Below are 15,607 nucleotides of genomic sequence, written 5' to 3'. Positions count from 1 at the left end.
GTGATTCATGTTCATGTTTGTGACTTTGTTTATATGTTTTTGAAGTTTTGTGAATAGAGTGAAGGGTGGGATGGCTATAATTTCCAAAGGCATATGAGCTTTGTATTAGCTTGAAAACTTAAAGTGTTCGAGGATGATTTGAAGGTTTGAAATAAGCAGGAATTTGGAGATGTAAGGTTAAAGAGACACTTGGCTGACATTATATCGTTAGATGCAAAAGAGGGGCATGAAGGCTTGTCCTGGAGGAGAAGGCTTGTATTGAAAGCAGGATTGGAAACTTGCACAACCAGAGGAAATTTCATGGTGTTAGAAGTCTAGAGCCATGTGGTTAAGAGAGGGTGACAATATTATCAGATTTAATCACAGATTGGGTATTAGATATAGGAGGGTGAACTTTTATTGGTTAGAGGCGAACGATACTTCGCTTACAGAGGAAAATCAAGTAAAGGAAATGATAGTGCAGTTTTATGAAGAACTTTATGAAGAGCTTGAAGATTAGAGGCCTAAGGTGATAGGTTTCAGTTTCCTAATGTTTATGGGTTGGAGAGATTTTGAAAAATAGGTGGTTCTAGATGCTTTGAAATGAATGGGAGGGGATAAAACTCAGGGTTTGGATAGTTTTGCCATGGCTTTCTTTCAACAGTGCTTGTGAATTGTGGAGAAAGATATTTTGAATTTCTTGCAGGAAACTAACGAAACCTGCTGCTTCAAAAGATCCCTTGATGCTTCTCTCATCACTCTTATACCAAAGAAGACTGGAGCTCAAAATTTAAGAGACTTCCAGCCAATTAGCTTGGTTGGCAGAGTAGATAAGATACTAGGCTCTGGTGAATAAACTCATAATTTTATTGGTCAAATTAGTGTTAAAATATCATGTGACACTTTTGTGGGAGGGAGACAAGTACTTTGATTCAGTGCTAATAGCTAATGAATGCCTTGATAGTAGGCTTAGAGATAGGATAAAATTCGTTATTGAGAAAGCCTAATTAGGATAAAAGATGCATCTCTCCACGGGGTTTGTCTGTTTCTTCTTTAAATTGCACTTTTTGGTCTTCCTATTTGTTTCCTTTCTTTGTTTTTCTACCCATGTGGCGAATAGAATTAAGAAGTTACAGTGGGACTTTTTGTGGCATTGGAAGGACTGTGAATTTGAATATCAGATTCATTCACAGATTGGCTAATACATATAGGAGGGTGAGTTTTTATTATTTGGATTTGAATTATATACTTTGCTTATGGAGGAAAATGAGGTACAGTAAAGGATAGTGCAGTTTTATGAAGAGTCTGAAGATTTGAGGCCTAAGAGCATTCACATCAGCCTTCTCAAATTTTTAGCTAAACTTACCCATAAAACTCTACTTTTTCTAGTTTAACAAACAAACACAAACAAGCACATGCATCAAACTCAATATTTATTTCTCTACTCTATTTAATATTTATTATTTCTCTCCCAACCCTCCTTCACCCTTTCCCCATTTTCAACCAAGGCTTCCTGGCACCACCGCAATAAACCAAGACTTCCCCCTTTATTCTCTCACATCCACCCTTTCCCCATTTTCTTCATTGTTCACCCAATTGCACATACCTTAACCTAATCACTATCAGAGTAGCAAGAATACAGTGACAGAAAGTGTGAAGATGCAGCAACACAAATGACCTAAGCTACAGGCCGTTTGTATTCAACATTCAACACAACTGCAAGTCCTATCTGCTATTGTGTTCTTTAGAATCATTAGTGTCATGTACTTACTTAAACATGTGTCTTTTTCTAATGGTTAGATTGTGTAATTATCTTAGTGAGTAGTAGGCTCTGTCAGTTTTGATATTATACTCTGTTCCATATATATTGAACAGAGTCTTGTATTTCGATTCATTCAATCAAAAAGAAATTTCTCATCACACAGACCACCACAATCCCAGCCAAATTAACCCAAAATGTTGAAAACCCATTCTTCAACCATATCAGAAATCTCCAAACCACTTTTGGTTCAAAATTTAACACACAAATTGGAGATCCTGCTGTCCTGAACAGTTTGAACATCAATGATACACACCTAAAACAGCAGCAGCAACCCAAATCGGAGACTCAGACGACGGAAACTCTTTGAACGTTGCCTACCAACGATTCAGTTCTAGCCAAATCGCAACACCATGCCACCTCGCATTGCTACTGGAATGAACTAGTAAAGCTCCACCACCTCGCATTACCAGCAGCCCCAAACAAATCAACCCCCATCAATTTATGTGGATTGGTTCTTGAGAGACAGAAAGAGAGAGATAAGAGAGACGGTGGGAGAAGGAATAAAAATTATTTTTTTAACAATAGTGAGGAGCAGTGACTCGTTGCTTCTGGCAAGCACTATTGATTGTTAAATTTTTTGTATTAGTTTGGTAAGGCTGATGCGTGGGCTTTTTGTGGGTCTTTAGCTATATATTTAACATAGGGCTAGTTTGGCTAGTCTGATGCGAATGCTCTAAGGTGGCTATGTTTCAGTTTCCTACTGTTTATGGGTTGGAGGGATTTTGAAAAAGAGGAGGTTCTAAATGCATTGAAATAATTGAGAGGGTATAAAACTCAGGGTTTGGATAGGTTTACCATGCATTTTTTTTCAACAATGTTGGGGAATTGTGGAGAGAGATTTTGAATTTCTTGCAGGAAGTTCTTGAAACTTGCTGCTTCAAAAGTTCCCTTGATGCTTCTCTCATCACTCTTATACCAAAGAAGCCTGGAACTCAAAATATAAGAGACTTCTGCCCAATTAGCTTGGTTGGCAGAGTAGATAAGATACTAGCTAAGGTTTGGTGAATTGACTCAAAACTGTACCGGTAAAAGTAGTTTCAAAATATCATTACACTTTTGTAGAAGGGAGACAGATACTTGATTCAGTGCTAATTAGCTAATGCCATGATAGTAGGCTTAGAGATAGGATAAAGTTGGTTATTGAGAAAGCCCAATCAGGATGGAAAAAATGCATTCTCCCAACCCTCCGTATGAGTAGAAAAACAAAGAAAGGAAACTAATAGGAAGGCTAGATAGAAAGTGTAATTCGAAGCACCTACTCACCATTTTTGGAGGTGAGTAGTTGCTTTGAATTATCGGAAATTGGGAGTTGTTTGATCTACTTTGGATGTGCGTAGGCCACATGGATATAGTCTTTAGAAATAATTAGAGGAGGTTTGGACATGTTCTACCACATGTATGTAGTCTTTGGAAAGGAATTAGAGTGGGTTAGAAAAACTTCTCCACTCTGATATCAGAGAGTAAGGGCTGCTAGAAAAATCATATTCTGGCATGTGGTGTGCTGATTGGGCTTGAAGAGGTATTCCTGGATTTATGTTCGTTGTGGAGAACAAATAAGCTTTAGTGTTCCCTATGTCGTAGACCATAGGAAAGGATGGGACATACTATTGGATCCTCAAGTTCATCTGTAATTTCTTTGATTGGAAGTTGGAGGGGTCATAGAATCTCCGATGGATTCTTCATATTCTCATATTTCTCTTCCTAAAGGGGCTGATTGTATGAGTTGGGAACCCAATAGTACTGTTGTGTCTAGCGTTCGATCGTACTATAAATGTTTGAGAGGTGCTATTATAAGGCTCTTTCCATGGAGATGTGCCTGGAACAGTAAGGTACATAAAATGGTGGTTTTCTTGGTGTAAACTACAACATAGGCTAGATTTTGACCATAGACGCGACCTTGGTAAAAGGAGTATAGCGTTGGTCAACCAGTTTTGCATGCGTAAAGGTAATAGCAAGTTTGTTGATCATCTTTTTGCTCCATTGTCCAGTTGCCTGAGTAATGGTTCTTTGTTTTTTACTTATGGATTGCATTGGGTGATGCCATCTAAGGTGATAGATGTCTTCTCTTGTGGATAGGATATAGTAGTGTGTGGGCTGTGACTCCTTATTGTATCATGTGATTAATTTCGAGGTCGCAGAACATTTGTAATTTCAAAGATACCTTAAACCTTCAATTGTAATTTCTAGGAAGCTTCTCTTTTAAAGCTTCCTTCAACGTAATAAAATTTCTCATACATGTAGCCAACTCTAACTATCTGTTGAGAATTAGCCTACCACAAAAAATTTGAGTTTAAGGCTCGTTGTTGTTGTATGTAAAGTCTCTATATGATTGGATGAAAGCTACTAGTTAACTTTCTTTCTCAAACCTTTGAGTTTCTCTATGTTTTGAATTGTAGATGTTAATCTTTTTAGAGCTTTTTTATTTATTCTATAAGTAATAAAATTTTAGAGTTCTTGAATGTAGATAGCGTGGGTACCTTACCCCTAAAGATAAAGGGAAATTATTTGAACATAGCCAAACGTTCAGTATTGCAGGAGTTCTTGGGGTGATCTCGTCGAAATTTATGAGCCTGCATCTACATCATCAACCACCTCTGCAGACCCTTCTCAAAGCTGGGTCAGATTGGTAGATGATGTGAGAGAATCAGACCCTTTATCCCTTCATAAATTCTTTTGTTGTTATTTGCTATGTGTGATAGATGTTGGCATTTGAACTCTGGCATCAACTTTGTGATGGTAATGAGTTTACCATAAAGCGAAGACACCTATGGCTTTGTTATGCCTTGGTTAGGATAAGCTGTCATATAATGGCAAACAACAAGACACTTCAAAACCAAAACTATCAAGTCTTTTCTTTCTATTTACATAAACAACAAACTTCTTCCTTACATTACCTAAACATAAATTATCTCTTTAGTAAAATTCACACGATTTCTTTGGTAAAATACACTATGCATGCAGGCATACAATCAAAAGTATGGGAACCTTTTGAGTTTTGACATGATTATGATAGTGTTCCAAAGTCGTCATCACGGTTTCTTTCTGCTACACTTTTATCATCATATGTGAAGTTACTTTGGATTTTAAAGATCTAGATGAATGATAGGCCTAGAGACATTTCACCTCTTGACAGCTACAAATGATGTTGCTTCTAAAATCTAATGTTTTATGGATTTCAAACAAGAATATGATTTACAGAAAAGGGTTTTCCAAGCTGCTATTATTTCTTTTTAATCAATAGCTTTGTGCATGTGTGTTAAAGCATACATGTAAGTACATATAGGGAATCTTAAGCATGAGAAGAATGTATCAAATGTTGGAAGTTATTTTATTTTCTCTATGTTATGTTTAGGTGGCATTTAGTACGGGAGAATCTACATTACTTCCGGCATCCAAATTCCTTGAAATGTGATATTTTGCAATCTAAATGTCTTGGAATGTAACTATTCCTATGTTTGGTTTATTCATAGTAATCTTAAAGGAATTATTTATTTTTCCCATTCTATTCTTAGATTTATAAACCCAATATCAATTTTTTTTAATCTTCCTCTAAATAAATAATAACAAATAAAATATAAACTATAAATTAAGACAAATTCATTGAAACTATAGTCTAACATATCAAAAATAACATGTATAATACAAAAATAACTATTTTAAATTCTTGTTCTTTATGAAAATCACAACATCATGTTTTGTTAATAAAAATAAATATTTTACTTTATTTTAGCAAATAACCAATCTTAAATAGGAGATATAAATATTTTATTTTTATTTTAGCATTTATATTGTTGTGGTAGGAAGAGATAAAAATAAAGGAAAAGATATTGATGACTTGTTTTATGTTTTATTTCCAATTTTTTTTTTTTTTTTTTTTTTTTTTTTTATAAGTATGTTTTATCTCCATTGGTTAAATGATAAGTGAAAAATGGTAAAATTGTCAATTTATAAGAAATGTAAATTTTTTAAGCTTGAGAATCTGGATACTTACTTGTTTCAAAGGGAATCTATATTCCTAAAAGAAGGGGATTATGTGAGAATCCTGATACCCCTGACATCTAATTTCCTTGTTTAATTTGCAATCAAATGTAGGAATCTTTTTACATTTCTGAGAATCCTAAAACATTACCCTATACCAAATGCCACTAATAGTTTAATATCATAAGTGATTAGTTTATAGATGCATTCGCATTTGGCTAAAAACTTTTTTTTTCTTTTTTTTCTTTTTCTTTTTCCTACTAAAGTATTCTAGAATAATCAATTTGCATATTTTACGTGGATCGAATATCATTTATAATTCTGAAGGTAACTCTATGTAGGGTTCTTGAAATCCTAATCATTCATTAATAAAATCTAGTGCTAATAAATATTTGTTTAGATCCCTATTGACTTGACAAAATCTAAACCACACAATTACATTCAAAATTTTAAGAATTTTACAGTAAAGTTATTTTTTGAGACACGGTAAAGTTATTTTAGGAGTGCTAAAACATCTTAATCATACTCTATCAAATGTATCCTGAAATATGATTTGGCAAAATTTCAAAAAAGATATCAATATTCAATAGTATTAAATTCAGATACGAGCTTTTATATCAATCCAATCATAGAAGACTTTTATCTTCAGATATTGGTATAATAGACGACGATATGTCATTAATCAATAATTGGTCCACATATGTCTTTATTTTTAGTACATTGCAATTATCAAAATTAAATAATTCATTATCTTTTCAATTGACACAATCAATCTCTATAATTGATAACATAATCAAATTATTTCAAATACCCAACTCGTTTGTCATATCAATTATTGATTTTCAAAAACCAAATTTGAAACCATTCATTTAAAGTGACTATAGTCATTTACATATATTATTTGCAAATATTTTATGCAATCTACCTTATTTGCAAATCTTTTACTGGGGCTGATCCTTCATTAGGTTGGTCCTTTATAGTTCATGAACGAGAGTTCACTGGGACTGAATGTTTGTCATGGACTTCTGGATTAGAATTACTGTGCAAATGAGTTCTCTGATCTGACGTAAAGATCGAAAATTGAGAAGAGGTTTAGGCTGCTTGTTCAATAATACTTGGTTTTTGTATGCTTTCTTAGTGGATTACTCATTTGGTCTTGTTAGGTTGTGAATTGTCTAGCATTTGCGCAAATGCTTCTGTTTAAACTTGGATACAAACGTTTTATATCAATCCAATCATTCTAAATCTGTATATTTGTTATAGTAGACAATAATGTCATTTTTAAATGAATGGTCAAGACTCAAGAGATGTCCTTATTTTTTGGTAGGCAGATTGTGATTGTTAAAATTAGAATACTGTTATAAAAACTTATGACTTTTTAATTTTTAATTTTTTAAATATGCTTTAAAAAGTTATAACATTAGTAGGCTTAGAACATTATTGATTGTTATCTGTGAATTAATATTGATGAAAAATAATAGGTTCTTTCAGACTTTGATGTATAAAAAAAGTTGTGCACGCCGGAAATGAGACTGTTGGGCTTAACCTCACTTGGGCTCACAACTTATTTATAGGGTGAGTTTTAAGATTTCCTATTTTGGGTCGTTCTCGGCATAGAAACTCAGAGTAATATCCCTCCTCCCTTCCTAAATGACTGTTTTTTCTCCCTTTTTCTGAACCCCTCTTTCTTCCCCAACTTCTCCTATTTATAGCTCTAAGTTAGTGGGGAGATCATGATTACTGTCATTGTTAGTGCAATTGAAGGTCCAATATTATCTGTTGTAAGTGGATGTTTAGGTGAGAGTGGAATGCAGCGATTATGGCTTTGGAACTTGGTTCCAACTCAGGTGAATATGCTCGGTAGTGATGTTTCCTGAACTGCCGAGCATCCTATGGTACGTCCGGACAAGGTTTCATCGATTGTTCGGGAAATTTATGCCGAGCATAGGTTAGGGGCCGAGGCTCAAAACTCGTAGTTCGTGAAGGTAGTTTCAAGCATAATTTAAAGTGATGGGGCCATGCCATTGGGCCTGAGCCCAGGGCCCATCTGGGTCTTGGGACCTCAGTGCCGTACATTAGCCCCCCTTTGATTCATACCCGGCTGCCGGGAAGAATCAAGGAGCCAACCAAGCCTTTTGGTTTCGAAAGTCCTACGGCCAGGGACTCATGCGGTTATGGCTTCTCATTAATGCTCTTCTCAAAAGACGCGCTATTTTGGGGCGCCAGGTTCAGTTGTTATTATTGCCTGACGGTTCGTGAACCGAAGCGGCGCGCGTGTCGGTTATCTTTGGCATTCGCAAGGTCTTTCGTGAATCGTGCCCATTTATTGCTGATTAAACGTTCCCATGCCCTCTTCTGCTCCTATAAATAGCTCTCTTTAGAACATTCTTTCACTTGTTCCACCTCTGATTTCTTGAGCATACTCTCTGCCGATCACTTCTTTGTGCGCTTACTCACCAACCCAGAGTTCCTTTCTCCCTTAGAACCCAAAGTAAGTTCTCTTCCCTTTCCTATTCCTTCAACTTATTTCTACGAGTTCCCTTTCACAGTATTAAGTTTCAAAAATGGGTTACTCTTATCTCCTGGAGGCCTCGGTTGCCTTGGCCACCTTGGCCACCTTTAGGCAAAAGTTTAATGTTCCCGATGTCGTGGAAGTGGCTTACTGCCACGAGAGCGAAATCGCTCTCCATCGAGGGCATGGTACAGCCTTTTTTCCTTTAATGGCAATTCTAGAGGGTGGGGTTAGGTTCCTCGTGGATCCCCTTTTGATTAACACACTTAGGTACTACGGGCTGTGTCCCGACCAACTTCCCCCCAACTTTTACTGGGTAGTTAGCTGCGTTAGTAGATTGAACCACACCTTTGATATACAGTTAGATTACCATGATATTAACCACATGTATAGTCTCTGTGGGAACAAAGCTTCCAACTTTTACTTAAAAACTAGAGATAATCGGGTACGGCTGATATCATGCCTACCTGATTCGAATAGGAACTCGGCCGAGGAGTTTGTCCGGGTGCGCAGCAACTAGTTTGCCGGGGAGGTCCCTTGCCCTCTTTCATGGCATGAAGTGGGTTCGTACCGATCTCTTGACTTAACCGTTCCCCCCCCCCCCTTTCTTTTATTTCCTCTTTACTAAAGTAGATTTTCATTATTGGATATTGATATAGCATTTCGTTCTTTTACAGACGGCAAAGTGTTCGTTCCAGACATCAGAACAGTCCACGTTAAAGACTTAAACTTTATCCTCCGTTCCGAGGTATTCGTGCACTGGGACGGACAGTTCCGAGCCTCGCACCTGATCCTCGGAGTAGAGCCTGTTTATTCCACCTAGCAGTCCTTTAAACATGCGCTATTGGTTGACAGTCCACTTTTGTCGTACATCGACGTTCGGTATGCAAATTTTCTACAGCCGAAGCTTACGATCGGAGAGGCGAGGGAGTTCGGAAAGCGCTACACCTGCTCGGACGAGCTAGCTCCTTTGCAGGACGAGTCTGCGGAGCGCGTGTCTCGGCGTCTTCGAGAGTTAGCTCACGAGGCTATTCAAGAAGAAGCCCTTGTTTAAGAGCCCGCTCAGCCCGAGAACCCCGTTGTACCCGAGAACCCTGTTGTGGAGGCCGAGCATCCTGCGCTTGAAACGACCAACTTATCAGCTACAGATACCCATCTCGGCGAAGACATGGTGACTAGGAGGGTCATGACCATCGATCGTTTCGTGCCCGGTGCACGACAACCCACCCAACCCCCACCTTCTCAGGGTCGAAGCCAGGTGCCTCCCCCTCCACCCTCTTCTCAAGCTGGACGAGCCCGGAAAAAGCAGAGGGTTGCTGATCAACTGTCTATGGGTCTGGGAGACGTAGCCATCCAGACTCCTCCCCGGCCAACAGGAGGTATCGTCATTCACGAGCCGCAAACGTAGGTCGGGCCGGGCGTTGCGTCCTCCTCCCAAGCCGCACCAGCGTGGAAGCCTAAGTTTTTGCTGGACGGCAAGCCTCTGCCTTCAACCGCCTATGTGCAGATGTGGGAGAAAGGTGAGGGTGGTCGCATTGCTCAAACCCTGGCCGAGGGTCTTCTTCTTCCCAACGACGTGCATGCTTTTGAGGACGGGTCGGAGGAGTCCATGGGGCGCCAGTTAGAGTGGCATACTATTACGGTAACACTTTGTTCGTATATTACTTTCCATTCATTTCTTTTCATTTCCGTACTAACTTCTGTGTTTGTCAGGCTGCTCAATTGGCTCACATACTGGCTGGCCGTGCAAAGGATCTTGCCGAGAAGGTCAATCATGAGAGGAGGGTGCAGGAGTCAACTGCCAAAACGGCAAAGGAAAAACTGAAGGCAGCTGAATCTGCCGAGAAGAAGGCTGCTGCCGTAGAGAAGAATAAAGCATTAGCGGAGAAGAGGTGCTCGAAGCTCTTGGCTAAGCAGAACGAAATTGACGTGAAGCTAGCTGAAGCGATTAGCCTAAACACCTCCCAAGCCGAGAAACTCACCGACCTAAGGGCAGCTTTGGAGGCCTGTGAGCAAAAATGGTATAACGAAGGGTTTGCCGATGCCGAGAAATCTGCGGAACCGGTGGTGGCCCAAGCTCGAAGGCTGGGTTTTGAGGCTGGGTAGTTTGCCACCCTACAAGCTCTGGGCGTTCCCGAGGATTCCCCCTTGAGAGACCCCGGCCAAATTCCCTTTCCGAGCCTCGTTATTGCCGTGCAGGCGCCAACAGTGCCTGTCGATGAGGACCTGCATTTTCCCATGACCGACCAGCGGTAGCATGAAGCGACAGATCCAACTAGGCCCTCCACCTGATTAAGTTACTTGCCGTCTAGCTCTTTTCATGCTTTTACTTCTTTTTACAACATTTTTTATTTTATTTTATTATTGGTATATTTGCCTATGTCACCGGGTTGTGGTGACTGAACAATTTCCTTATTTCGCGGGGATGACTCGTAAACGGTTGCCAAGTTTTGGCGATGAGACATTAATTCTGCTTTCAATTCTTCTTTTAAATTTTTGAATGACGTTCTGTTCATTGCGTGTTTGCTTGGATTATGTCTGCGAGCGTTTCACTTTAACCCTCTGTGCTGCCTTTCTTTATCTATTTTTGTGGTTATTTCTTCTGTAGCAAGTTGGGCCGGGAGCTGCCTACACGGTGGGTTAAATCATGCTCTAATATATCGCGTTCATACAACGGGAGTTAGTTTCCCTGACTGTAAATGGCATAATGCCTCAAAACCTGGTGCACGGTTCTCCCTTGCTCGGCAATTTTGGATGATCCGAGAATGAAATTGCAGTCCTTAGTGTTTGTAAGGGTGTTAAGGTTTCCACCTGCTCGGCAATTTGGATCGAACCAAGGATGAGGCTTCTGTCCTTAGGTGTGTCTTTTTTTTTTCTTTTCTTTTTTTTTTTTTTTTTTTTTTTTTTTTTTTTGTAACGATAAGGTTTCCACCTGCTCAGCGATTTTAATCGAACCGATGATGAGGCTTTTGTCCTTAGAGTTTTTTTTTTTTTTTTTTTTTTTTTTTTTTTTTTTTTTAATAATAAGGTTTCCACCTGCTCGGCAATTTTGATCGAACCGAGGATGAGGCTTCTGTCCTTAGTTTTTTTTTTTTTTTGGTAACGATAAGGTTTCCACCTGCTCGGCGATTTTGATCGAACCGAGGATGAGGCTTCTGTCCTTAGAGTTTTTTTTTTTTTTTTTTGTAACGATAAGGTTTCCACCTACTCGGCGATTTTGATCGAACCGAGGAAGAAGCTTCTGTCCTTAGAGTTTTTTCTTTTTGTAACGATAAGGTTTCCACCTGCTCAGCAATTTTGATCAAACCGAGGATGAGGCTTCTGTCCTTAGAGTGTTTTTTTTTTTTTTTTTTTTTTGGTACAAAACATGAAATTTTCTTAAAGTGCAATGACGGAATTGAAAACAGCGTAGACAAGTAACTTCATCATTAACTTGATTTTAGCAAAGTACAAAGTTTCGACTTACATTTCAGTGTATGGATGGTCACGAATAAAACTTCTTTAGGTTGTGGACATTCCATGGCCGGGGGAGCGGCCTCTCGTTAAGGTCTTCCAAGTAGTAAGCCCCCGCACCGGCAATGGCGGTAACTCTGTACGGTCCTTCCCACGTTTGAGCAAGCTTCCCTGCAGCTACGTCTCGCATATTTCCCACGACCTTCCTTAGCACCAATTCCCCGGCGCTGAATTCCCTACCCTTTATAACTTGGTTGTATCTTTGGACAAGTCTCTGTCGATACTCCGCGAGCCGTATGGTTGCTACCTCTCGACATTCTTCTAACCAGTCCAAGTGCTCCATCATTAGGTCGGCGTTCTAGACGGGGTCAAATCCTGCGACCCGTGCACTGCACAAGCTCACTTCGGTTAGTAGCATGGCCTCCGCCCCATATGTCAAAGAGAAAGGGGTCTCATCCGTGGATCTTCTGGGAGTCGTACAGTAAGCCCATAAAACGTTAGGTAGCTCTTCAACCCACCTCCCCTTTGCCCCGTCCAGCCGCCTCTTCAACCCATTCAAAATCGTCTTGTTCACTGCCTCAGCTTGGCCGTTGCTTTGAGGGTATGCCGGAGTTGAATACTTGTTCTTAATGCCGAGATCGTTGCAGAAGGCCCGGAAAACTTTGCTATCGAACTGTAGCCCATTGTCTGATATCAATGAGTCCGGCACCCCAAACCTTGTGACTATGTTTTTCCATACAAACTTTTTCACGTCGATATCCCAGATATTGGCCAAGGCCTCGGCTTCCGCCCACTTCGTGAAATAATCAACTGCCACCAATACAAACCGGCAGTTACCTGTTGCTCAGGGAAAAGGGCCGAGGATGTCCAGCCCCCATTGTGCAAACGGCCATGGGCTGCTGATGGGGTTTAGACGACCTGCTGGCTGGTGGATCAGAGGGGCATGTTTTTGGCATTGTTCACACCTCTGGACATATTCTGCGGCATCCTTCTACATCTGTGGCCACTAAAACCCCTGGGTCATTGTCCTGTGTGCTAAAGACCGCCCCCCAACATGGCCACCACACACTCCGTCATGCAGCTCGGTTAGAAGTTCGTTTACTTTCTCGGGATGTAGGCATAAAAGGTAAGGACCTGCGAAAGACCTCCGATACAATTTGCAATCTGCCGACAGCCAGTACCAGGGAGCCACCCAACGAATCTTTTTAGCCTCCTTTTCATCGTCCGGAACTTTGTCCTCGGCTAAGAAATCTATGATCGGGTTCATCCAGCACGGATTGGCCACTGACACCATGGCCACCTCAACCCTGGCCGGGTCATAATCATTTTTCACATCGATACTTGGCTCCCTTATAAGCTCTATTTTGACGAGCCGAGGAGTATCCTCGGTAGCGAATGAGGCCAACATGGCCAGCGAGTCGGCATGCCTGTTTTGTGCCCGACCTACCTGGGCCCCCTTCACTGTCCCGAACTGGCTAATGATTTGCTTAGCTGTACTCAGATAAGCTTTCATCTGAGAGTCCCGAGCTTCAAAGCTTCCTATGATTTGATAAAAGACCAGCTGAGAGTCCGAATAAATCTCCACATCTTTCGTGCCCAGATGCAATACGGCCCTCAATCTGGCTAGAAAGGCCTCGTATTCGGCTTCGTTGTTTGAGGCTTTGAATCCTAATCTGAAGGAGTGTTCTAGTCGTATGCCCTCCGGGGTGATTATGACAATACCGACTCCGGCCCCCATAGCATTCGAAGCGCCGTCTACAAACACCTTCCACGGACGACTTTCTGCATTACAGATTATCTTCCCGTCGTTCTTAGGGGTAAATTCTGTAATGAAATCAGCAAGAACCTGTCCCTTCACCGAGCTTCGCGGCTGGTACCTTATGTCGAACGAACCCAACCGAGTTCCCCACTTGGCTATTTGGCCCGTGAAGTCCGATCTTTTTAACAATGACTGTAGGGGATACTCGTTGAGGACGAACACAGTATGAGCCTGAAAGTAATACGACAACTTCCTCATGGCGTGCACCAGTGCCAACACTAACTTCTCCAGGGGCAGGTATCTCGTCTCGGCATCTACTAAGGTTTTGCTTATGTAATACACTGGCTGCTGCACTCCTTGGTCTCTTAGTAACACAGCACTCACGGCGTGGTCGGACACCAAGAGGTACATAAACAAATCCTCCCCGGACTCCGAGGCCGTTAACATGGGCGCTTTTGCCAAGTATTCCTTCAGATCTCGAAAAGCCTTGTCACATTCCTCATCCCACTGAAACCCCTTCCACTTCTTCAAAAGTTGATAAAACGGTCTGCAACAATCAGCAAATTTGGAGATGAATCGGTTTAGGGTAGCTAACATCCCGGTTAGCACTTGTACTTCCTTAGGATTGCTCGGCAGTCTGAGGTGATTCACGGCCTCTATCTGGTTGGGGTTGGCCTCTATCCCCCGAGTAGAAATCAGATAACCCAAGAACTTGCTAGCCCCCACACCGAAAGTATACTTCTCGTCGTTCAAGCGCAACTTATGCTGCCGAAGTATCTCAAATACTCCCCGAAAGTCTTCCGTATGTTGCGACTCCTTTCTGCTCTTTACCACCATGTCGTCAATGTATACTTCCACTGTGCACCCAATTTTCTCTCAGAACATCCTCGTTATCATCCGCTGGTACGTGGCTCCGGTGTTCTTCAATCCAAACGGCATGACTTCGTAGTGATAGTTTGCACTCGGGGAGATAAATGCTGTCTTTTCTCGGTCCTTGGGCGCCAAGACAATCTGGTGATACCCCTGGAAAGCATCCAAGAAGCTCATCCTCAGGTGCCCATACGTGGTGTCTACTAATTGATCAATCTTGGGCATTGGGAACGGATCTTTGGGACATGCCCGATTTAAGTCTGTGAAATCCACACAAACTCTCCATTTACCGTTCTTTTTCTTTACTACCACCGTATTTGCTAACCATTTCGGGAAGAATATTTCTCTTATCACTCCTGCCTCCTTCAGCCTCTGGACTTCCAAGTTTATCGCGTCAACATGCTCTTTCGATGCTCTTCTCGGTTTTTGCTTTTTCGGGGGGAATGATGGGTCCACGTTAAGCTTGTGGACAATGAACTTGGGATCTACGCCGGGCACTTCATACGGATTCCAGGCAAAAACATCCACATTCTGCAAAAGGAATAACAACATCTCTACCTTTTCTCGGTCATTCATGCTCATGCTTATCTGGAAATACCTGTTAGTGTCTGGAAAAATTCTAACCTTCAAAACCTCCTCGGCAACGTCCGCCCCCGTTTCCCCTCTGGGCTTCTGTAATTGCTATAAAATTTCTTTCTTTTTCGGTGGCCTCCGCTTGTCCAATCTGTTCGCTCTTCCATCTGACCGCGGCGACAAGACACTGCCTAGCCACTCGTTGGTTCCCTCGTACTACGGTGACTCCATACTCGGTGGGAAATTTAACTTTCACGTGCAGGGTGGACGGAACAGCCTTCATTGCGAGAATCCACGGCCTTCCCAAGATTGCAGTGTACGGTGAGAATGATCGAACTACTATGAAGGTCACTATTACTTCCTTTCCTTCCATGTCCACCGAGAGAGAAATCTGACCTTCGGGGATCACGACTCTTCCGTCAAACGAGACCAGCGGCGTATCATATTTCACCAAGTCCTGACTCTGAGGTTGGATCGTCCCCTCCAAGTCTTCCTCGCCAAAAGAGATTGTCAGCCGACCAACTTTCATCCTTTTCTCGGGTGATTCTCCCTCCGCGCAGGCCACTATCGGTACTCCCTTAGCTGCTGCGGTACCTCTCAGGGCAACGTGGATGACTTCGATCACTCCCAGCGGTGGTGGGAGGGGATTCCTTTTCTGCTG

The 15,607-nt window shown here is 41.4% G+C and overlaps 1 protein-coding gene across 1 annotated transcript; it reads right to left on the bottom strand.

The window, feature by feature from the left end:
• Positions 1–12,750: 12,750 nt before the first annotated feature.
• On the bottom strand, positions 12,751–14,955 carry LOC126696734 (uncharacterized). The gene is made up of 3 exons (XM_050393432.1): positions 14,664–14,955; positions 13,467–14,360; positions 12,751–13,283 (listed from the first exon to the last, which is right to left on the bottom strand). The coding sequence occupies exons 1-3, from the start codon at positions 14,953–14,955 to the stop codon at positions 12,751–12,753; spliced, it is 1,719 nt and encodes a 572-aa protein (XP_050249389.1).
• Positions 14,956–15,607: the final 652 nt, after the last annotated feature.

The sequence above is a fragment of the Quercus robur genome, chromosome 2, assembly GCF_932294415.1.
Source record: "Quercus robur chromosome 2, dhQueRobu3.1, whole genome shotgun sequence".
NCBI classification, from domain to species: domain Eukaryota; kingdom Viridiplantae; phylum Streptophyta; class Magnoliopsida; order Fagales; family Fagaceae; genus Quercus; species Quercus robur.
Note: the sequence above shows the minus strand (reverse complement) of the source record. Positions and strands in the feature narration are given on the sequence as shown.